We start from the raw sequence: 23,468 nt of genomic DNA on the forward strand, positions 1-23,468 counted from the left end.
GACAGAGGAGGAGACAGAGGAGGAGACAGAGGAGGAGACAGAGGAGGTTCAGGGTGTTTTGGTAAAGATTAAATCAAATGTCCATCACGTCTCTTTTCATTATAAACGAGTGTGATAAGAACTTTATCCAGCAGGGATTTGAATGTTTTAGCTTGGTCCATGTCCCGTCCACTAACATAGAGGAGGTGGAGTTTATGACCTGCAATGCAGACAGCCACCAGGGGGCGATTGAGACGCTTTTTGGGAGAGTTGTCCTGTCATTCATCATCAAATTTAAAGTCAATGGTTCACATGAATGCTTTTGGCTGACACCGCTTCACCGTACACACTCACAGAATAACGCAACAAACACACACAGACCACAGCAGTCACACAAAGCTATCACAGACAATTACAGACACACAAAAGAAATGCACACGCAAACATCTGTCACACACTCTCTCAAACATCCCCGGCTGCCTCCAAGTTCACAGGATTGTCTGAATGACAACGTGCAGGTCTTATACTGTATACACTTGGGCCAGATAAGTGTGTGCACGTGACTGCTTACCTTTTACTTTGTCTATTTGTGTGTCTGTGTGTGTGTCTGTGTGTGTGTGTGTGTGTGTGTGTTAAGCTCACCAAGGTCAAATATGCATGAAGCCAAGCATGAAATGGAGTCAGAGCAGCAGCTCCACAACACTGACTATGATGAAGACATCTCAATGCTAATGGGAAGATTTATTGACCCTACAGTCACAGGGTTGTGTGTGTGTGTGTGTGTGTGTGTGTGTGTCAGTGTAAAACAGAGTCATCGTTTCAGAAAAACACAAGTGTGTTGGGAGTTCTTTGCATGTGTGTGTGTGTGTGTGTGTACAGTATATACGTTGTCAGTGAGTGTGTCAGTTAATTCAGTCCTTCATGCTTGGCAGTGTGCTGTATAAAGTTCCCTCCTCCCACCTTGTGACTTTATTAAGACTCAGTAATGGATGACTTTGACTCCTGACAACACAGTGTCACTGTGTTCACTGTCGACTGCTCGTACACAACACGTTTTATACGTCATGCCCATTTCCTCGTGTAGAGGCTCTGTTGTAGAATATAATCAAACAGATGCTCTTTGGTGACAGTGTGTAACAATCAAGTCATTTTGAGGTTACAATCAACCCGAAAGCCCCAAATGTTTTATTATTCATTTGGATTTTTTACAGATCCTATTCGATGTATCGTGCCACGTAATCACAGATTCAAAATGGAACGGCAAAAACAGTTGAGTTATGTTCAAGACTTGATTTTAAATTGCAGCTTCCAGCTTGTTAGGAGTGAATGTTTTCTGCTTGATCCAATAAAAAAAAAATCACGGTTAAATCCAGTCTGACGACAGAACGTCTGTATTTACGTCACCGCCGTCACAGGGTCGTCTCTGCCTCTCTCATGACCAGAGTCCTCTACTGCTCTCTACACAGGTTATCACTCATGTTTCCCTGCATCAGTGTCACTCGGTCCACAGTGGTGCTGTCTTCAGGACCTCGACAGTGAAATCTATTAATAAGATAAAAGATTATTCTAAATATTACACATGGCACTATTAAAGGTCCAGTGTGTAAGATTGAGGTGAAAGGGAACTACTGGCAGAAATCTAATGTAGAATCATCCTCATGATGTTTTCACGAGTTCGTTTCATCTAAATCGTATGAATTGTAGTTTTCTTTACCCCAGAAAAGCCCCTTTATATTTAAATACTTTATGTTTAAATACTTTATATTTACATGGGGGGGACCCTCTCTACGGAGGCCGTAAAAAAATCTACACACTGGACCTTTAAGAGAATCTAATGTGCTGCATTAATACATACATGTGTCGTAAAAGTAATATTCTTATTGGCTCCGGAGGTGACAGCTCACAACAGATCACAGCCACAAGTTGACAGAGAATGAACTTGGTCTTGAAAGGCAGATAAAATTATCTGCACACCTTTGGACATCCATGGACAAAAATGCATGACTGGTGAGTTTCTCTCTCTCTCTCTTTCTCTCTCTCACTCTGTCTTTCTCTGAAGCACAAGGTCAAGTTCAACTTCATTCCAGGCCGGCTGCAGCACAGCCAGGCCGCTGCAATTCTCATCGGTATGGATGAAAAATTGCCCTGATATTTGAAACACATTAGAGGCTGTGGTGGAACACTGAGCTGCTAGCATAAAAAAAAAAAAAAAAAAAAGATGGAAAATACAAAGTGCAGCTGAGCTGTTGTCCGGCGGAGGAAGAGGAGGCGGAGGAGGGAGGTGACAAAGGAAAGGTGGAGAACGAAGGGATGGAAACCAGAAGAGAGGAAAATGAAAACGAATAAAAACATGTGAGAGGAGATGATAGACACAGCGAACATTTGTCGAAAGTAATACTCATTCTGTCATTTGAAAGAGAAGTATTTGTACTTATTTTTTGCACAAAAACTAAAGATATACAGAAAAAAATAACTGAACTTTTACGCGACATAATAGAATAAGGTTAGAGATATAACTCAATTTGTCTATTTTACATCTAGTGTCTTTATTTTCTACTTCATCCCCCCAAAGCACATGTTTAAAATACGTTTTGCAGTGTATTATTAAAGTACAAGCTTTGTATATGTTGTGTATTATTTCACACATTTGAAGTATTTCATCTCTGTACATGAGGCCTTCACCCATTTATGAAAGATGAAGACCGATGGAAGCGTCGAGAACAAATATCGAGGAGAAAAAGGGAGAGTGGTGTTAAAGCAAGAGGAGAGGAGCTGAAGGGAGTAAAACGAGTAAAGGAAGAAGAGAAATGTAGGAAAAAGGTAGAAAAAAATTAAACATTCTCCAGTAAAGTTCTTAGAACAACTCTACGTAATTGCTTTCCAGTGTTCAGGTTGTGTTTGTAGATTCAGCTCGCACAGTTTGAAAAGTGAATTTCAAACGGGGAGAGTCGGAGGAGAGGACAGATGGAACGAGAGACAAAACACAGACAAAAAGACAGATGAGGCGGAGGAAGCGAGCAGTCGCATTACGGAGGAAATAAATGGAGGAAAACGATGGAGCGGCAGCAGAATCTGGACTGTGGGTCACACAGATCAACTGGTCTAGACAGAATCCCAGCGGCTCACCTCATTTCACCCCTCTTCCCCTGACGACAGGAGAGAAATCACTGACTCACACAGTCCAGACCACAGTGTGTGTGTGTGTGTGTCAGATATACGTGTAACGGCTACAGGTGGAAGAAAAGCCGCTTCCTTTGAAACGTCCAGAGTTGAACAGTGTGCGTAGGTGGATGTTGAGCTACTTGCGCTGCAAAGTCACAAGCAGCAACACAACAGTCAGACAGCTCCGCAGGAGAGTTTCCTATTTAACACAAAGACGTCTTATCTCGATAGTGAGGAGCAGGGAGACACGAAAGGAACGAGATATTTCTCTCTGCTAAGAAACAAGGATTCACTATCGTCTGTTTGCCTCCAGCTGCTCAGTGTTGCCAACGACTATCTGGTACATGAAGACAATTAAAAGAGACGTGAGGGATTAAAGTAATAATTTGCAATAGTTTCTTGTAAATTAATGTCTTTTTTTTCTTGCTATGGAAAAACACAACACATGTTCCTTGTTTTTTCTGCCGTTTGGTTTCTACTCTCACTCTCCTCGTGTGAAATACCAGACCAATGTTTATTTGATTTCTATCAGTCCCGTGGGTTTTTGGGCAAATGTATCTAGAGTGAGGCCATTTTGATGTGATAATTGGGATTTCAGTGGCACTGTCATACTTGATTAGCTGCCCTGCTCTGATTGAAAGTCATATAAGTTAATATACTTAAACAAAGAAGCTGTGTAAAATATAGATTGTATAATTAATGGAATGATAACACATCGGGATTACAGCATTCTTGATGGTAAGTCTCTGAGGACCAGAGTAAAATCATCTTCCTTGTTCGTTGTGTTTTTATTATAACTAATGTGTGAATACAGGCTTCAATGTTTAACATGTACACGAGGGAAGAAACAGGCCGGGTCGAAAAGACAGATTGTGAAAGACGGACAGCTCAGAGGAAGATTTGTCAAAAGAAGCATGACTGAGAGAGAAGTGGATGTGAATATACGCTCTGTAAGCAGGTAGTCAAGATGCAGCGTGAAAAGATCACCGAGGCTCAATCTTCCCTGAGCACATAAAGGTTAAAAATTACTATCTCTCAACCCTGCCCCTCGCCTTCAATTACCCAGCACTGCAACATTACGGCCAAACAAAATGACTACCATTAGCCATAATCGCCTTACATGCAGCCTAATGCCATGCTGAACTGGCCTGGGGAAAATAATTGCCCTTCAGTGACGCTGTGCAAAAACTACTTCCAGTGCAACCAGGGCTGTGGACGGAGATTGAGCTCTCTCACTCTGCCGCTGTGCAGGAGAACATTTGCTGCTCAAGTGTTTCAAGTGCAGAGCATCTTCAAAATATCAAGCAGAAGAAGAAAGTGGAATTTCACAGTGAGGACGACATGTGGATACTTTACAACAACATGCAACCTCCTCGTAAATTCTATACTTTAACAATCAGTGGAGCTCAGGTGGACAATTTGGTTCTCTTCTGCAAAACAACGAGGGTTTTTATATCTTCTCTGAATCTTCTGTGCTCACACATGAAAGATTATTTATCAGATCGGACAACCGATTTGGCTCTGATCCTGTTTTTTTTTGTTGTTCTCTTTGTGAACACTAGAATTAAAAAGAATGCACATATAGAATTCTCAACCACAGGAATCCTTCCCTGCAAAATAGTAGAAACTATTGCAGCTCTCACTGTAGTTTCTGGGCTGCAGCTCCTGTCCCTGCTCTGGTAAAGTACTTTCCAACCATCCATCAACTTCTGAAAGCAGCATTTTCTGTAAACTGAAGAAGAAAAACCTGACTGCTGCACTTTGACTCAAAAGTGAAGGGGAACAATGTGTAAGTTAATGCTGTATAGTCGGACAAAGTGGACGACCATCACAAAGCGAAGAGCAGGTTCTTCATTCACAACTGAAATTCCCTTTTTTTTAGAGTGATACTGAAAAACCTTGTCAATGCGAACTGAGGTCAATACTATTATTTATTATTATATTATAAACGATCAATGAATGCAGCAAAACTCTAGTTATTTAGAACATAATTAAAGTAAATAAATCTTTGTACTTCCTAATTAATTGTAGTACTTTCACATTTCTCCAGATCTCTCTTTAACGTGCACCCGTCCAGTCGCAATTAATTACAAAGACAAAATTTTGGTTGTCACCTAAAAAAAATCGGCATCTAAAGCAAAACCATTGGTCTCTAGTTCATCCTCATCTTTCTTGAAAAGGTCATTTATAAAGGGAGATTTCAGTTCCTGGTTTAGTTCCTGAGTTTCATTCTTTGGCTTCCACGTCCGTGGGATTCCTCCGCACGGGTGCATCACTGTATTTGTGACACTGACTGCATCTAATTAACTGCAGGAGGCTTGTGATGCATGGTAAAACATGATGGGCTGTCCTTGGCCGGGCACAAAAGGCTGACGCTTGCTTTGTGAGCTGACAGAGAACAGTGTGGCGTAACCCTTTAACACACATCAGTGTCTGGGAAATTGATTTCTAGACCAAAATGTGTTTGCACATGAAATGCATGCTATGCTGCGCTGGCTTTCCACTGATCCAATGGATTTACGGTGCGTTCGCATCGATGTTAACACTATGCAGGGTCGAGGTGCACGTGTGTGTTTGTACGTGTGTGTATATTTTGTAACTTTCTGATGATCTCTTCATGCATATATTTGTATAATTATGTGTGTACTGTGTGTAAGTGTTGGTAACGTGTGAATGCTTTGGAGTCTACTTCATTTCCATAAGACGAGGAGACACCTGAGTCAGTTATGGTGTACACGATACAGCTGGTCCAAAAGCAAACACACACAAACACACACACACGGAGCTTAACCTCTCTGCATTGCACACTGGATTTACCCAAGCTCCTTCTGCCTGTGTTTGATCCTTCAATCTGTACCTCTTTCACTGTCGTCTTAATAACATCCGTCTCCCTCGCTCTCGCTCTCTCTCTCTCTCTCATTGAAAACGATCTTCCCTGGTACCATTATCCGTTTTCACAAAGCCTGGAAGGTCTTGGAAAAGGTCTAAATGTTGGATTTGCCTTGGAAAATGAAATGTGTTCTACCCATTTATTAAATGATGAAAGGATAAAAGACCAACCTGATGTTGTTAATTAAAATTTTCTAACCTTTTTTTTTTTTTTTTACAATGGAGTTAAATTATTTATGATGACATGAATAAATACTTTATATAACTGTCTTTGCTCTACCTGAATACTGACGTTGTTTTCAGCCACTGTACATTCTCAAATTCTTCTTTTATGGAAAAATAATTTACCCCATTCAAACACATCTTGATTTTCATCAAGTAAATAGATGAAAATCAGTTCAGGTGCATCTGGCTGTGAAGCATGGAGGCCTTTCAGGTATTTCAAAAAGAAACAGATGCATTAAAGCAGTTCTGATCTATACGCTGAATCCCACTCTTAAGTTCTGTCGTATTCTATATTATATTGTGTATTTGTTGCAAAAAAAAGATTTAGTTCTGCTGTAGTTTTGTTTTACAATTCTGCTCCTTCTAATTGTAGCGAGGACAGATGGCTCGACAAAACACTTATGTCACTCTGTAAAAGATGTACGCCTGCAAAATTGTGCCATTGCACAAATCGCTCAAGCGATTTTTTGCATTCTGCTTCATCATCCCTTGATGTGCAATCAGCAAATAAGGAATCTGTGTGGAGAATCGCAGCAAATTTGAGAAGGATGTTGTATAATAAAGTTTATTTTTCTTTTCATTCGTCGTCTTTGTCCACCTTTCTTTGGCCAATCTGTTTTTCAGGTCAGATAAGACAGGAAGGGTCTATCGAAATGATTTGTTCTTCAATATCTACTCAGCACTTTTTAATACCTGGAGAGGAGAGGAGGAATGAGAGCAGTTAAAGTAAAAAAAAAAAGAAGGGACACAATAAAGGTGGAATGAAGAAGAGATGAAAGCAAATCTGATAATGATCAAAGAAATAGATAGAAAGGAAGTTGAGCGAACAAAGAAAATTATGAAATGAGAAGAGGTGTGGCAGGAAAGTAAATGTTACGATGGTGTGACAGAATGTGTGTGTGCATGTGTGTGTGTGTGTGTGTGTGGTCTACTTTTGCAAACACCCACCCCTACCCTCAACCCCGCAACCAGACACACACACACACACACACACACACACATCTGACGATTTGGCATCATAACACACTTGGCAAAGAACTGGTCAATCTGGCCAACAGAAGGAGAGAGAGGAGAAAAAACGAGTGGAAGAAGACAGAAAGAGGGGACTGAAAAATGATTTTGACATTTCATTCTGTCTCTGTGTGTGTGTGTGTGTGTGTGTGTGTGTGTGTGTGTGTGTGTGTGAGGCACCCTCACTGTAACAGTAAACCACATTTACTATTTGGAGAGAGATGAAAACAGATATATGTGATAAAAGATGCATTAGGACGTTAACGTGACATAATCAGTTTTACTCACCTATAGACGTCGTGGCTGGAACTGGCTCTTTGGACACTGAACATGACGTCAACACATGATGGAGGGAAACAGTGAAATCAGTCAGAAACAGCGATGACGCCAACTAACATTAATCAGCACCAAGTAACAGAGTAATAGTCAGCGGTAAAATCTGATGAGTACACAGCCCAGTTTCTCAGCTGCGACGTGGTGTCATTCATAAAGATCGTTTGTCCGGTCGCAACAACAGCTGCAGGCAACTCCACGGCTGTTACAGCAATTGAATCACAGCCTAAAGCAGCAGCAAAGATGAAGTGTGTGCACGAGTGTGTGTGTGTGTTGAAGTGTGCACCTGAGTAGTAGGAGTTCAGCAGGGATTTGCTCTGCAGCGTCTTGCTTCCCTGCACAGAGAAGGAGCAGGTGGAGGGGGAGGCTGGGGAGGAAACAGACGGAAGGAGATGTGTTAGAAAAAAGGAAGGAGAAGGGGGTTGGGGGGGGACAAGTGGAGAAAAAAAAAAAGACAATGAGGAGGGAGAGGTGAGGTGTGGGACAGAAGAGGCGGGTAACAGGGGAGAAGAAGATGTAAACGGAGAAAATCAAAGGAGAGAGGAGGAAAGATGAGAACAGATGTGAGCGGGGAAGACAGGAGGTGAGGAGGAGTTTGGGGAATAGGAAAGAAAAAGACAATATCATGTAGAGGACAGATGGTAAAGCACAAATCAGGAGAAAGAGAGAAACCAGGAGGAGAGACGGATAGGTCGTTGACCTCATTTTAAAAAAATCCATCATCATATGACACAATTAACAATAACAACATACACAGAGTAGATCAATGCTCCATATTCAACAGCGTGAACAATCCAATAACTCTTTCAGCAGCATCAGTGCAACTGATATTGAGTTTTGACCATAAAGTGGCTCTGCGTCGACGAGCGTGCACTCAAATCTGAAATACTTTATATTGTTCGTCAATACAAAGAGTGATCTAGTGGCTTGTGTTAAAGAGAGGGAAGTTTGAGAACAGGATAAATATCTGTCTGTCCGGTGAAGGTCCCATCATGAAGAATGATGAGTTGTTTTCCTGGGAAAATGGTGAAAATGTAAAAAAAGAAAAAGTTAAATAAAGTTGGAAACGAAATCCTGGACATTCTTGGCACTTGATCCAATGAAGGTAGTTTTTTATATAATCCTTCCGACAAACAAAGAGCGTAGGACTGTCTGAAGGGGGGGCAGTGATGACGATAAGTGGAGGAAGCTTGTCGTCGTTAATGTCGCCTGTGTCATTAAGTTCGACTACATCCAGGGGTTACGTAGGACGGCAAGTGTCACTGACTTTAATTTGATTCCAGTGGTCAAGGAAAGGCTGCTCAGGTTCATTTTAGAATACAGGACAAGATGGTGAATATCAATTGAACGTCAGAAGGGCTTAAGTTACGAACTACCAGCACCACCGTGTTCTGGACAATCTGGAAAGGTCTCGACAGAAAGGCCGAGGGGGAGACAGATGGAAGAGGAGAACTTGTCCTCGAACTTTTCCTCTAACTTGACACTCTGGGTTTCTCGGGGTGAAGAAGTTTTTATAGATGTCGATGTTGCAGCGCTGGAAGGATTCGTTCAGTCTCACAGAGGTTTATGTCGAAGGTGGCGCTCCGTCGTCCACGAGGATGTGTCAGAGACAGAAGATGCTTCAAGAACGTGGTGTCGTCCACATCACAGTGTTATGAGAAGACACGGGAGCGGGTTATTTCTTCCTGTGGCCGGGGGAATAAATGTCTCAGTAGAAATAAATGCCTCCGGACACCGGTACTCTGATGATGTATATCTGTACTCAGAGTCAACGTGATGGGAATAAAGGTGGTGGTCTGAATTGTAAACTTTACTTAACTAACTTCACTTCCTCGCTGCCTCCGGACCCATTACAGTGGTCTATCAGATTCCTATTGCCAGTTTAAAACAGCCACTGCGGTAATAAGGTGCGTATAGTTAGAGTCCAGCTGAGCAGATATATATCATCCCCGATAAACATAATTCACCAGCAGGGCTTGCTTTCTTAAACAGTGAGTGATGGCTGCTACGTCCCCGCAGACACACTCTATCTCTCTCACACACACACACACACACACACACAAACACTGCACAGGGTCTATAAATAAATGATATGTAGGATAGACACACACACATATACACACACACACACACTCACAATAAGATAAAACCTAGAGAGATCGCTGCAAGACTAACTGTGATATATTATATACTGGCTGAGGCTGTTAAATAATCCACAACAGATATCTTAGCGAGCCCACACACATTCATCTGCTGGACCTGCTGCTAGCCGCTGTGTTTCTGTGTGTCAGAGTGTCAGAGTGTGTTTCTGTGTGTCAGAGTGTGTGTGTTCACTTAGACGTGATGGTCGTTTATCTGTAGGTCTTCAGCAGCCGTTCAGAGCTCAAGCATGTTAGTGTTTTTCGGTGTATTCCAGAGTCCCGATGGTCCGAGGTCCGAGGCCATTAGTGGAAACTGCTTTTCCTTCCACCTCCCTTCATCCTGACTGAGCAGATGACATGTTATGCCTCCCTTCTTCTGTTCCATTGTTTCCTCCCCCACACCTCCCTCTTCCCCCCCTCAGCTCTACTCTTTTATGTTTCCTTGTTTTCGGTATAATGCATGTGTGTTTATGTAATTTCCAATTTCAGCCTCCTACTTATTCCGTCCATCTGATATGTAATCTAAGTGTAAACACACCCACACACTTTGGAGATTCACTATAGAGCACGACCCCCTTCACATCGGTGGTCTACTCCCGTGTCCGTCACTAAGAGGCCGTGGAAGCCGTCACTTAAGCCGTCTTCTCCTCGTTATAATGGCAGCTGAAGTGAAACTGGAATTAACCGTCGTTCTTCCTGTCGCAATTGAAGCGAGAGGAGGGGGAGGGGGCTTCAGGGATTGTGATGCACGAGTGTGAGAGAGCAGCGGAATGTAATAGTCCCGCTAATTATCGATCAACGTGAGATATGCGTTTCTGTTAGTGTGACAGTTGTTAGTTATGTAGAGCTCGGCTGGTTTTAGCTTCTGGGAGAGAGGAGGACCTGCTCAGATTTGGATCTGGTATAAGAAATGATATACTTAGGAATTTGGCATATGGAGACACATATCTATATATATATATATATATATACACACACACAGTGCCACTAATGACTATGTCTCTTGTCACAGATACCGAATTTGTACCAACCATAAAACAACCTCTATTTGTGCCTTTTAAATAAAGTATTCAAGTAAAGGGCAGTTTCAAGAACAAAATAAAGTCCATTTAATTGAACTGGGCTTTGAAGAATAATTGTGATAATAATTTGCTGATGTAAAAATTACCCATGTCGCACTCTTCTTGCGTAATTCTTATTCATATTCTGTTTGCGCTTCTGTTTTCTGTTACAATCGCCCAATTTCCCCCACGGCAGATAATTTCAGTTTTATCTTCACTTGGCTCTATTGTCCTCTGTTTCCTCCCCCTCTCGCCTCACCCCTCTGCTCCCCTCTTCTAATGCCCACAAACACAACATATTTTCTCCACCTCTGTGATAAAATCCCCCTCGTATCATGCGTACCGGCGCCGTATGCTAATGCGCCGCAAAAAGGAGCTCAACTTTAATACGTTGAGGAGTGAACCCGCATACCAAAAGAAATGTGCTTTGACAGCAATGTCCCGTGAAGACAGCCGGCGACTGGGTGAGAATGCAATAACACAAAAAGGTTATTTGCTCTGCGAGGGGCCATTCGCACAAATATTATTGGGTCCCCCACCTTGTGTCAGCGTTTTTCTCTGTCTCATTAGGATCGAGCCTGGATGGGTGACTCTATGTGTGTGTGTGTGTGTGTGTGTGTGTGTGTGTGTGTGTGTGTGTGTGTGTGTGTGTGTCGTCTGCAAAAAGCAAAAAGTCTATAAATCTCTGTAAATGTGATAAGACTAGTTTGTTGCATCAACTTTGATCAACCTGGCAGCTAATTGTGATGAATACTCAACAATACACTCAAAGCAAAATAGTCAGAATTATATATTTTTCAATTAATCTCATTACAATCAGAATCCAGAGGCACAATATAAACATATATGTGGAACCCTGGAGACTCTCTGCAGGCGAAGAGACTTTTTTTTTTTTTTTTTTGCATCTATCCAAATCTAAAAGTATAGGCAGCTATTTACCATATTCCTAAAATCTAGTTTGCATCACAATTTGAATGCCAAATCTGCACATTTGGCCCCAGGCAAGGTCTCGTCAACTTTGCCTGGAAGGAAAAAAAAAAACCCTTACTTTCCGTATATTCAGCGCCCAGAAGACAGTATCTTCTTTTTCTAAATCCTCTAAACACTGCAAACCTTTATTCATCGACTCTGCTATTATGCAGTTATGTCTGGCTGGAAGAAAGAAAAGATATGTTCAGTGTTTGAAACGGTAAAGTTTTATGTAGCACCCAAGGTCAGGGAAGAAACTAAGCTCATTCTATACACGGTGTGTTACAAATTGCAGTCTAAATGGCCAGGTCCTTCTGAAAGCAAAGACATTTTCAAAGTTTTAAATATCACAGCTTTATCGAACATCCAAGGCTCAGATAAAAGGGATCGGTCCTAAGTGCTTCCAATGCAAAAACATTATTGTACGTCAGGATTGCAGCGTGGACAGTTAAGAGAAGAGTGCAGGCAATTACGGCCGACATTAGCTTGCTACTTAGTCCCTCTCTGGCACCCCTGGCTTTCAACAGCCAAGCACTCCCAAAAGGCCAGGCTGACATTTTCAAGAGAAAAATGTCCTTCTGAGAGGCCCTGTTTAATTACCCCAGACACACACACACACACACACACACACACACACACACACACACACACACACACACACACACACACACACAGAGACAGACAGACACAAAACTCCACAAGGAAATGGGAATATGAACCCACATAGCCGCACACATGCAGACAGGGTGACTTTCATAAGCAGTGGGAGACACACACGGATGCATATCGAATTTGCATTTGTGCACTTGCACGTGTTTGAGGCAGAAAGAAATTAAGGAACAGATCTGAAAATGATTACAACAGCACTAAGTAAGATGGAGGTTAGTGAAACAGCACAACACACTGCTGCTGCTGTGGGAGGAGGAGGAGGAGGAGGAGGAGGAGGAGGGACATATGGAGAGCTTTATCATAAAATGAGATGTCCACTATTTGAATAAATGAATCTGACAAAATGATTAATGGCACAGAGACGTGGCGTGTGCATATTTCCAAGTACAGACAAGGGCGAGGGAAAGTTTACTATGTGAAACAAAAGTTAACTAACAGTAAAATGTATTACATAAGAGAAATACTCTCTTTTGAATGTCTCTACTCCCACAGCACAACAACACTTGCTGCTGCTTCTCCCAGCCTGTTACTCAGATATTAGGCTGGAGCAGTGAATTCTTCAGTGCACCTTCAGGATGGTGCCGGCTGCAGTCGCTAGATTTCAGATGCACACCGATGCTCGAACCTGAAGCGATTTCCACTTACTGAATCCGTTGAGGTCCTGGTTGGAGGTGGAGAAGGGGTCGTCTTTGTGCAGCGTGCTGACTTTGGTGGTGCTCTTATCAGCCGTGGTGACCGGACCCATCTCCCTCTGCTGAGTGGAGCTGCTGGCAGTCTCCTTCTGCTTCTTTGCCAACTTCCTGCAGTGGTATCAACACATGCACACAAATAAGCATACACACAGGTATGAGCTCCCCCCACACACACTTACACACACACACACAGGCACACAGATATATTTACACATGAAAGCATGCATATGTGTGTGAATCAGCATGCAAAGCCCAAACAGAATCACAGACGACAAACATACATCAGAGGACAACGTGGGAGTCGATGAGAACATGCAGCAGAAGAGAATATTTCATTAAAACGCGCAGCGACTCGAACACATGGGAGATGAAATAACTTGAACACTCTGGTTTATGCATTGCAGCTTTGAAAAGTCGTAAACACGTGTTTACAGTTGACTGACGTATTCACAGACACGTATCACCGGTGAGAGCAAATAGGGTTTTTCCTGTCACTGTATCAGGGATGTAGTTTGTCACTTATTTGTACAAAGACATAGAAAAACGTTTTGTGCATGCCACATGTCGGAATGCACACCTTAACTGAAACTGGCTGTTTCTTTTTTTTTTTACTTCATTATCTGCCGCTAGTTCTGTGTACTCATGTAGTCATAATACCTTCTGAGAATTCAAAGGCTACAGAGTCCCACGGGTGAGATCCCATCCCGAGACTATTTCGAGCTCTGGTTTTTCTTGTTGACATGTAAACAGCATCAACGTTTTGACAAGTCATCCTGTATCTGCACCTCATGCACTGAAATCACATCCATATACATATTGTTTTTTAAAAACTCATAGAAGAACATTTTCTAAATATTTAGTTGAGCATGGACGTATGTGTCACTTTCTCCCACGTTCCAACAAATGAAGCCAAGACGTCCTGGTTGGAAACGCTGCCATCTTGGACCGATGACATAATCTGGAGCAAGAGTAACGTCCGTTAAATTAAAACTTATCAGAGACATAAAAACTTGAACGATGTGATTAAAACATGTGTTTGGTCCATGTTCCATTCGCTGACATAACGAAGGCAGAGCTTATTACCTATACTACAGCCAGCCTGCAGGGGGACATCAATAAGATAAGATAAGATGAGATGAGATAATACTTTATTAGTCCCACAGTGGGGACATCTGCAGTATTCCAGCAGCAAGAGTTTACCCTGCAGGAGCACATTCAAGAGAACGTTCACGCTAAAAGATGCTTTGTTCGTAAGACGACTCTTTTCTCTGTGAATGATGACAAGAAGTTTTTTCTCTGTGACCAAATAACAGAGGTAGATCAGTTTCTCTTGATGTATTTGAGCAGGAGGAGGTTAACAAGCAGTCGTTCAGTAACATGTGGGGCTTTATATACGGACTGATGGTAAATGCAGTCGTAGTAAAGAGTGGCTGCTGATGAGATGTCCCCTGAGTGTTGCTGTAGCCTTGTGATTTGTTTTCTTCCATTTACTGTTCTCATGTCACAGCTCCCATCTGCTGGTCGTTTCACAGCGGCTACCCTGAGTTTTACCGTCAGTTTCAGGTCCGCTGAGACGGCAGATGGCAGAAACGACAGCGCGCCATAACAATGCGACACCGACCGGCAGATTCACCAAAGCTTGCACAAGTTGTGCCATAAAGCCGAGTTTTACTGCCTTTTCCTGCATTTAGCTCCAGAAGTCAAAAATGTTGTTTGAACCTGAACATACTGGAGGTGTTAATGAGTGGGGCAGGCTTCAACTGCTTCCTTTCACAAGGTGAAATGACGCCAAGTGTTGTAATGGAGCTTAAAATCAACTCCACCGGCTGTACTGCCGTCGGCTTCAAATCCACGAGGACACCAGGGCAGGGTTCAGAATACAACCAACACGTCCTCTAAGATCTTCAGTTGATGTAAAGCTCAAGCAGCAGGTGACACATTTGTAGAGAACTGCAGAATCCACGGTGTCACTGTCTTTTTAAGACGGCAGGGTTTGTATACACGCTGCTGATTGGACGAAACCTCTGACCCACACACCAAACCAGAGAAAATGAACATGGATCATGGGCCGGATCCAAAGTTTTACAGACCGCACATCTCAAATGGAAAGATTCCAGGCAACGACGACATCTTGAGCTCAGCTGAGGGAATGAACGCTGCATTAAAGATTCATAAAGACATTATTTCAATATATTCTGAGCTGCGGTCGCTGACAGATACTGAACGATGACACTCGGAGTCAGATTCAGAAATCTGTGAATAATCTATGTGACAATCATATTTATTTGTAATCAGAAAGATTCTGCCCCGACAGCCAAGTGGCCATTTCTCTGACGCTCTACAGCTGGAGAAGAATTAATGGAAAATGTGATTAAATCTATAATGAAACAAAAACTATGAGAATCCACAGTCCATCCAAAATAATAAAAAGAAAATGTTTTATTTTAAATGAACTCTTTCACTTTACTTGTCAGAGTTTGAACTCTCTCAGTGTTTGCTCACATTGGAACCTGCTGCACTTTAATATGCGCATCAATAACACATCGTTTTTCTTCAGAGGCAAATCCTCTTTAAAAACACAAACGCCTCACACAACTTTTTCTGGAGTCAACTAAAAAGACCTCCTCCGGAATCCACCAACACATTCTTCAACTTCCCGAAGGTGTCTGACATCTCGTCACGAATGGCAAACAGTGGGCTGTGTGTGTTTGTGTGTGTTTGTGTGTGTGCAGCAAACACTTGATCTCCTTCACGGCCATTTCATTGCTGTGTGCGTTGAACGTTCTCGGCTGCGTACACGTGTGTTGTTGTATCTGGCCGTCGGCTGCCCGGTGAGTGGGTGTGTTTCTCGGTGACCCATCACGAAGCCGCCTAATACGCCTGCTTTCCCCGTGTCTCCGACAAAACTGAAGCATCCTGCCCAGTCGCTCCGAGAGAAAAATTAGACTTTCCTACACAGCATTCATCAGCATTAATCACATCTTCTCTGCAGTCAAGTTTTTACTCAACGTGTCTGAGAGCTTTCAGGAGAACTACTTAGAGGATGAGTCACTAGAGTGAGAAATTGATAGTCTGACTAAGAAGAAGAACATTTCTATAAGTGACACCAATCCCAGAAAGTCAGCTGGTTATAGATGTAATATCTAACTTCCTGGCAACATGACTCTTAAGAGACGGTTCTCAGTTCTCAGGAGCTTTAACACAGAAAAACTGAACTGAGCAGTTTCTAAATAGTTCTGAAGACAAATATATTTTCTCTGGCACGACAGGACCAGGAGCAACCGATCACATCTGTAGGTGACGACACTTGAGAGGTTATATGTTCAAGCATGGTGAGATCCCTCTAGTTTTGTATTATTACAATACATGTGGTCATTGTTTTCTTCCCGACCTGCAAATCTTCTGTTTCTTTGTTTACGACATAAAAACACAACACAAGCAGAATTATGTCATATGAAGAGAATTCCTATAAAAATGCTTAGCTTTGCATTCATGCATGTGTGTGTGTGCTAATGTGTTTCTTCTCTGTTTACTTTATAATATGCGCAACATGCATTTTTAGAAGTCCACATAAAACTATTAATCCAGCAGGTGTCTGTGAAGATATATATATATATAAGATGAAAACAGGAATTAAACCAGTATCATTGTAAACGTCTGACACACGGTGATGACCTGAGCTTTAGTACTTAACCACTTCAGCCAAGAGACAATCTGAGAGGACGATCGAGGACAGAAAGAAAGAGAAGAAAGAAACAACAACCAGACGAACAAGAGGGAGAGTGAAACGAAGATGTTAGAGAAAGAGACAGAAACGTGCAAGATAGAAGAGGAGGAATGGCCGAGCACAGTTTCTACCACAGTCGTTTCTTTCCATCAACCTCGCGTGTGCACCAATTTAGAGGAGCCTGGAAACCTCCTGCGTGATTGCAGCTCAGAGTGGCCTATTCCTGGCTATCTGACTGCACGTTGACAGAAAGTGGGCAGCAGACGAGGAGGTGCGCAAAGAAGAGGGAGCCAAGTGGAAAAGAGATGGAGAGAGAATGTAGAGAACAAGAGGAGTGAGGAGGAAAAGGGCGCAAGGGAGAGAATGGAGGGAAGGAGTCGGAGGAGGACGGAGGAGGTCACGAAAGAAATACAGAAAAACACTTGTGACCTGCGAAGAAAGTGAAAGACCGTCTCCCTCTCATCCCCTCTTTTCTCCACACCTCCGCCCAGCACACATTCATCCTCTTAATGGACTCGTTTAAATGACAAACTCGTTGCATATTGTGAGTGACAACGAGCACGACGTAATCCTTCCTTAATGAATGTCGCGGCGGCAGTTCATTAAGCGTTAAGGTTACCCTGCCGGGGGCCGACCGCAGCAGAAATCATGGACTACTTCATGCCCCCCCCCCCCCCCCCCCCCCCCCCCCCTCCTCCGGCGACATTAATTGCCGGTTGTTTGATGTGTCTCGATAACGAGCGATAATGATACGTTGTTTTATTTTGCGTGCGTGATGAGTTTGCGAGGAGGCGTGAGGAGGGAGAGACAAAAAGATGAGAAGAAATGGTGTGAGACAAAGTGGGTGTAGTTTTTGGTGAAGTGGAGCTGCGATAACCGCTGTTTAATTGTTGCTCAGTTGATGCATTAGGTGTCACGAGCAGACGAAAGGTTCATTTCACAAGTGCTGGATGTGCATTCGGTAAACTCATTACTTAAGTTCATCATTCAGAGTTTCCATGAACTGAAATATTCATGTTTTTTTTTAATCAGTGTGTCTTATTCACATCTACCATCGAGTCACCTTCTAGTAAAATGTCATCATTGGCTGTAAATGTTTTTTATATTAATTAGTCACATGAGATTTAATGCCACGTTTGTGTAGTTTGTCTGTTTTGAATGCTGCAGAATTTGGCACAGAAGAGATCAATCAGGTGGAAAGTGATGTGTTGACAGGCAGGTTATGTTTTCTTTTCTTTTGTTTGACAGACTGTCAGTAGCCTAAATCTGCTGAACCCACCTCCACGAGAAGTTGGAGCAGATCCAGATCAATGAACGAGTTCAGGCATTTTTCTTTCTCTTTCTTTAACGTGGCGAGACAGAGCGTTCAACTTGGCAGAGGGGCGTCGTCTCTCCGAGTACGTATATTAAGTTATCCTGATAAACGATATATACACAGGTCATTCACATTAAGTTGTTTATTAAGTTATTATTTTGTTACCAATGACGAAATTGCTGTATTTGAAGACCAAGGACGTAGAGGACATATCCAATTTGTCCAAGTGGTTCTTTGGTGACCTACATTTGTTCACTTCCATTTACAGAATCATTAAGTCAACAACCGTTGTTTGGCTGCTGCTGCTTCCTGTTCCTTGCAGCTGATGCATGCAGAGGGAATTGCATTTATTTTAGCGAAAGCCAGGGCAAGTCAAGAGGGGCGACCTTCAGGCGTCCAATCAAACAAGGTGGAACGACATTTGTTTCACTTGTCGAGAGATCGACAAAACTCCCGTGCTACGGAAAGAAAGGCCTCAGCCAGTGGGCTGGCAGGTAGATATCCCGGAGTCGTCCCCAGCCAGTGCCGCAGTCAGACAGGCAGTCCGTCACCGGATGATGACAGCAGTCGCTCCAGAGGAGGCTGCGGGCGAAAGCCAAAACAAACTTTCATCTGCGTATCACAGGATTTAGAGGCAGGCCCAGCAAGGGAGAGAGAGATTGAGGGATACAGAGGGAGGTGAAGAGAGAGATAGGGGATGGAAGGAGAGGGAGAAAAATCCCTCTCTCATCTAACAGTAAACATCCTTGGGCAAAAGCTCAGTGTGTGTGTGTGTGTGTGTGTGTGTGTGTGTGTGCACGTGTACGTGCTGCTGCTGCTACTTTGTGATAATAACAGTTTTCTATGGTTCAGTTAGAAACCAGAGTCCAAATACTTCTGTACTTTTCTAAAATCTGCCGTTGATATGCTGATCGTTATTTTATTTTTAAGCAGATTAAAAAAATATACCAATATTAATATAATGGTAATAATACAAGTCAATTCCATCTCCTAATTTACTGCAGAGAGGATATCATTCACCAAAGCACAGAATGAATAAATAGAAATGATTATTTAAGGATGAAATATAAGAAGAAATGTGTGACTGGGTAACAAAACCTTTAACGGCGTTAATGAGCTCAGTTAGATTCTGACACGAAACAAAACAGAACGTTTGTATTTTTTGGCTCAGTAGTTATAAATAAGGGTATTCGTGCCCTCGTGATTCTTTATATATATGTTATGCTACATGCTATCTGTTGTTTTATTCTGCATCATTCTCTCCCACTAATGTGCCGTCTTGATGAAAGGAGGAGCGATGGCCGTCGCATCCATTGCAGTGGAATATAATTAACTGTCTTCCATCCTTCTGATTGTGTCAATCTCTTCGCGTGAAGAAGAGATTTCTGCTGCAGTCAAACAGCCTCTGGGTGGATGTTTTAAGAAGAAGAAGTCTTGGCATGTGATGACTGTTCCGCTTGTTTAGAACTCTGCTGCCGATTTAGAAGAAATTTCCAGATGCTTTGAAGACAGCTGGAGATTCAGGGATTTTCAGAAAATTCTCTGCAGGGATTTGTCGGTGAGCTTGAGGCAACAGACCACATGTGTTTACGCAGGTTTGTTGGTCTACGTGTGTTTGAGAGTGTGTGTGTGCACTTGCTTGTGTATGAACGACTGATATCGAGGCTCCTCTGGCTTTAAAAGCAGAAAATGGCCACTTGATGAAGACGATCACAGTGATTTACATTGACCTTTTCGGATGAGACACTTTAAGAGAGGGACCCTGCAAACACTGGGAATTCATTATGGCTGAAACTTAAATAAGAAGTCTGCGTGCCGAGAGCTTCCCGCACGAGTCTGAACATGTACAGTTCAAGAAAAGCAACTGCTCCTTCGTAACAATACGTGTGATGAAAGTTTCACAGGCTGATCTGCGGAGTTTTCATTTCAGGGCCGGTTGTCTTCACTGCTTCTATCGATTGTCTCGTGTGGACGAAGGCTCCTTCAGACGCAGCCGACATGCATTCTTCCCGAGCAGCAAAGGATCGAAGGGGCTGAGCCTTCGAGAACCAACAGACCCGAGGATTAACTGGACGCCAATGACGATGCTAATGAGCTAACTGTGCAAAGGCTAGCAAAGTCCTCTAAAGTAATCAAGACGTGATTATGTTCTTACCATGAGCCTGAACTTTAGCTCCCTGCATGGTTGTTAAGCTTCTACACAAATTATCTACAGTGAAGTATGAAATGCACTTTCTTTTGTCTTTATACAAATGTTTATCATCTGATTTCTAATAACTCGACCTCTGTAGATCGTGCATATGTGGTTCTGGTGGAAAAGGGTTTGAAAAGGCGACTCGTTTTGCAAGCGGCTGAAAACAACAGCTTTTACAACGCAACAGTGAGTCGTTCCACTCCTCTGTTCCTGTTTTCCATCGGCAAGCAAAGTCTGAATTCCATATTCTTTCAGAGATGATTTACTACCATCTGCCAAACGACGTATTGTGCCTGCAGGTCGCTGTGTGGCGTCGAAGCATCGAGTCAAAGTTTCTAATCCTCTAGACCTTTTTCAACATGCAGTGGAAACATCCTGCCGGCTGCTCAACCACAGCAGGTGCACTGGAGATTCAGATACCAGCATTTCTGGGGTTTTTTTTTTTTTTTTTTGGTCAAATTGAGTTCATGCTCTGATTCAGCGTTGGGTTAAATACAATAAGATACAACAATGCAAGACAACATTTGAACAAAGGTAGTCATAAGGAACTGAGAAAGGAGTTAGTCCTGATGTGAAATCTCTACTTACAGGTAATAAGAGTAGGAATAAGCATGTCTTCTGAAGCATGGTGAGGTGAGGCCGATGATGACAACAGAGCAAAACCCAGAAGAAGGACAAACACATTGGATTAGTTCATCATTAGAATGAAAAAATTATTGTGGACTTGTTGGTAATTTTATTTATCACCTTATCCTTCTGTACAGTTTTTGTTTTTAATGTGTCCTCTTGTAAAACAACTTGACTGTCTATCAACTTTGCATTTGTTCCCTGAAAGTTTTTACAGAGTCGATTCCTTTTCAATTCCACATTTTTAAAAAGATGTCCGGCCGTGAGCTTAAACTTCCTCTGGTGGCTTCTGAGTTAAAAACACATGTCTTCATTTACAAGAAGAGGCAATAAAACCAATCTACGAATGATATTTAGTTGTAAATCAGCCGTGAAGTGGTCGACCCAACAGATCAGAGGCATTAAGCAGCTGCATGCTGTGTGTATAATATATTAAAAAACCTGCACATCTGATGCCTCCATCACCAGCAGGCTGGTGGATAAGACACATGTTGGATGAAGAATGATAGAAAACAGTGAAAGGTAGAAGATGGACGTTGATGGAGGGACAAATGGAAGCGGGGTTTGTGTCGGGGGGGGGGGTTCTTTGTGACGAGTGTACGTTGTTGTTTCCAGGATTCAAAGTTTTAAACTTGGTGTAAAAGGCTCATTCACAGAAAATGCTAAACATATTGATATTGTTATTGAAATCATGTAAATTGCAAAGAGGGTCGATAGACACAAAATTAAGTTATACAGACAAATATATATATATATATATATATTTATATAACCTTATTAAGTTGAAGGCAAGAAAATCAAGATGGAGTGTTTGCACAGTGTTTTCTTGTTCGTCCCCTCCGTCCTTTACTTTAAAATACAGCCACAAATCTATACGTCTGCATTTCACTTGACCAATAACTCATTCATCCGTGTGTGTGTGTTTGTGTGTGTGTGTGTGTGTGTGTGTGTGTGTGTGTGTGTGTGTGGTTGTTTGTGTAACTGGACTCCCTGTGGTATCCCTCTAATGGTTTGTTGGCAACTTTTCCCCCCCTGGCATGGACCCTTCATTTGGTGACACACTACAATACACAACCGGTTACACACCTAACTCTCTCCATATTTCAAAAACCTTCACACACCATCCATCCATCCGTTCGTCCATCCGTCCATCAATCCATCTGTCTGTCCATCCATCCATCCATCCATCCATCCATCCATCCATCCATCCATCCATCCATCCATCCCTCCATCTGCAATACCACTTAATGCACTATTATTCACTTTACAAATCTAACTTTCACTGTTTCAAAAACCTGTCTCTCTTTTTCTCTCTCTGTCTCTCCCTCTTTCTCACACACACACACACACACACACACACTCTCTCGCACACACACACACACCCTCCATCATACCCATAACCCAGCTCTGCTGACATTGTCCTTATGATATTAATAAAGTGCGGCGCGCTGAGAGCTCGGCTGTAAAAGCCACAGCTGTTAAAACTGGTCATAAATATTAATATGGCGAAGAAAAAACTCTCCACCGCCATGTGCACGGCGCTGTGTGTGTGTGTGTGTGTGTGTGTGTGTGTGTGTGTGAGAGAGGTCCTGATGTATTTGTACATGTTTGTGTGAGGGAGTGCATTTGACAGTCTGGTAAACGAAGAATAAACGAAGAGTGGCACTGACTCGTTTGTCCTGCAGCGACTGAAAGTGTGGACAGTGTTTATGACTGGACTCTGTTTCTTTTACAAGGTTGGAGGTTTCACCAGAAAGAAAATCGCTCGGGACGGACTCCCCGGGGGACGAACATGTAAACAAACATGGCGTCCAAAGTGGCGAGGACGGTGGTGGGTGTCTCTTGCTCAGAAAAGCCTGAAAACATTTAAAGTTCCACTTAACAATGACGACTGATGGTTTTCACGCCCTACTTCCTCCAGGTCTCACTTTAATCTGGCTGATATCTGACATCACTGTGGACTCAGTCAATTCGACTGATACCTGGACAGACATGTCCCTGTCCATAGTGTCTATCATGTGATAGTATTTTTTCATATACAACCTAACTGAGGTACAGTGAGACCCTTGTGTCCGTTATGTGCAGCTGCATGTAGCCACAGTGTTATATATTCTTGGTTAAGGTTATTTGTCAGCGGTTTATGCCTCATACAAACAGGACCATAAAAAATAATGGAAACCGCTGTATTCATATAACAGCTGGATGTGACTTTACACATAAACACACATCTGCTCTCTCTCTCTCTCTCTCTCACACACACACACACACACACACACACACACACACACACTGTTGTACTGGAGCTTATCTTGGTTTTGTGTGAATAGTTTCTGCTGCGAACGCACAGTCGTTCTCACACAGTGTGACGGCCGCAGTTTATCACAGGCTCGTATGAATACTATCAGCTGGAGATACACACACACACACACACACACACATCAGCGTGGATGTGATGAATCGCTCATCACAGGTCA

The 23,468-nt window shown here is 42.6% G+C and overlaps 1 protein-coding gene across 12 annotated transcripts in view; it reads right to left on the reverse strand.

Annotated features, from left to right (window-relative positions):
• Nucleotides 1-23,468, reverse strand: part of ptprt (protein tyrosine phosphatase receptor type T) — a 241,612-nt gene that overhangs the window by 46,509 nt on the left and 171,635 nt on the right. For 7 of the 12 annotated variants that reach the window (XM_069531573.1, XM_069531565.1, XM_069531554.1 and 4 more), the window contains 4 exons: nt 20,956-20,985; nt 13,085-13,239; nt 7,886-7,966; nt 7,555-7,590 (listed from right to left, as the gene is read on the reverse strand). In XM_069531573.1, the coding sequence (XP_069387674.1) occupies nt 7,555-7,590; nt 7,886-7,966; nt 13,085-13,239; nt 20,956-20,985 (302 nt within the window). The remainder of the gene's footprint in view (nt 1-7,554; nt 7,591-7,885; nt 7,967-13,084; nt 13,240-20,955; nt 20,986-23,468) is intronic. The other 5 variants (XM_069531583.1, XM_069531570.1, XM_069531562.1 and 2 more) reach the window with 2 other exon arrangements.

Source organism: Paralichthys olivaceus, chromosome 2 (assembly GCF_024713975.1).
Source record: "Paralichthys olivaceus isolate ysfri-2021 chromosome 2, ASM2471397v2, whole genome shotgun sequence".
Lineage (NCBI taxonomy): Eukaryota > Metazoa > Chordata > Actinopteri > Pleuronectiformes > Paralichthyidae > Paralichthys > Paralichthys olivaceus.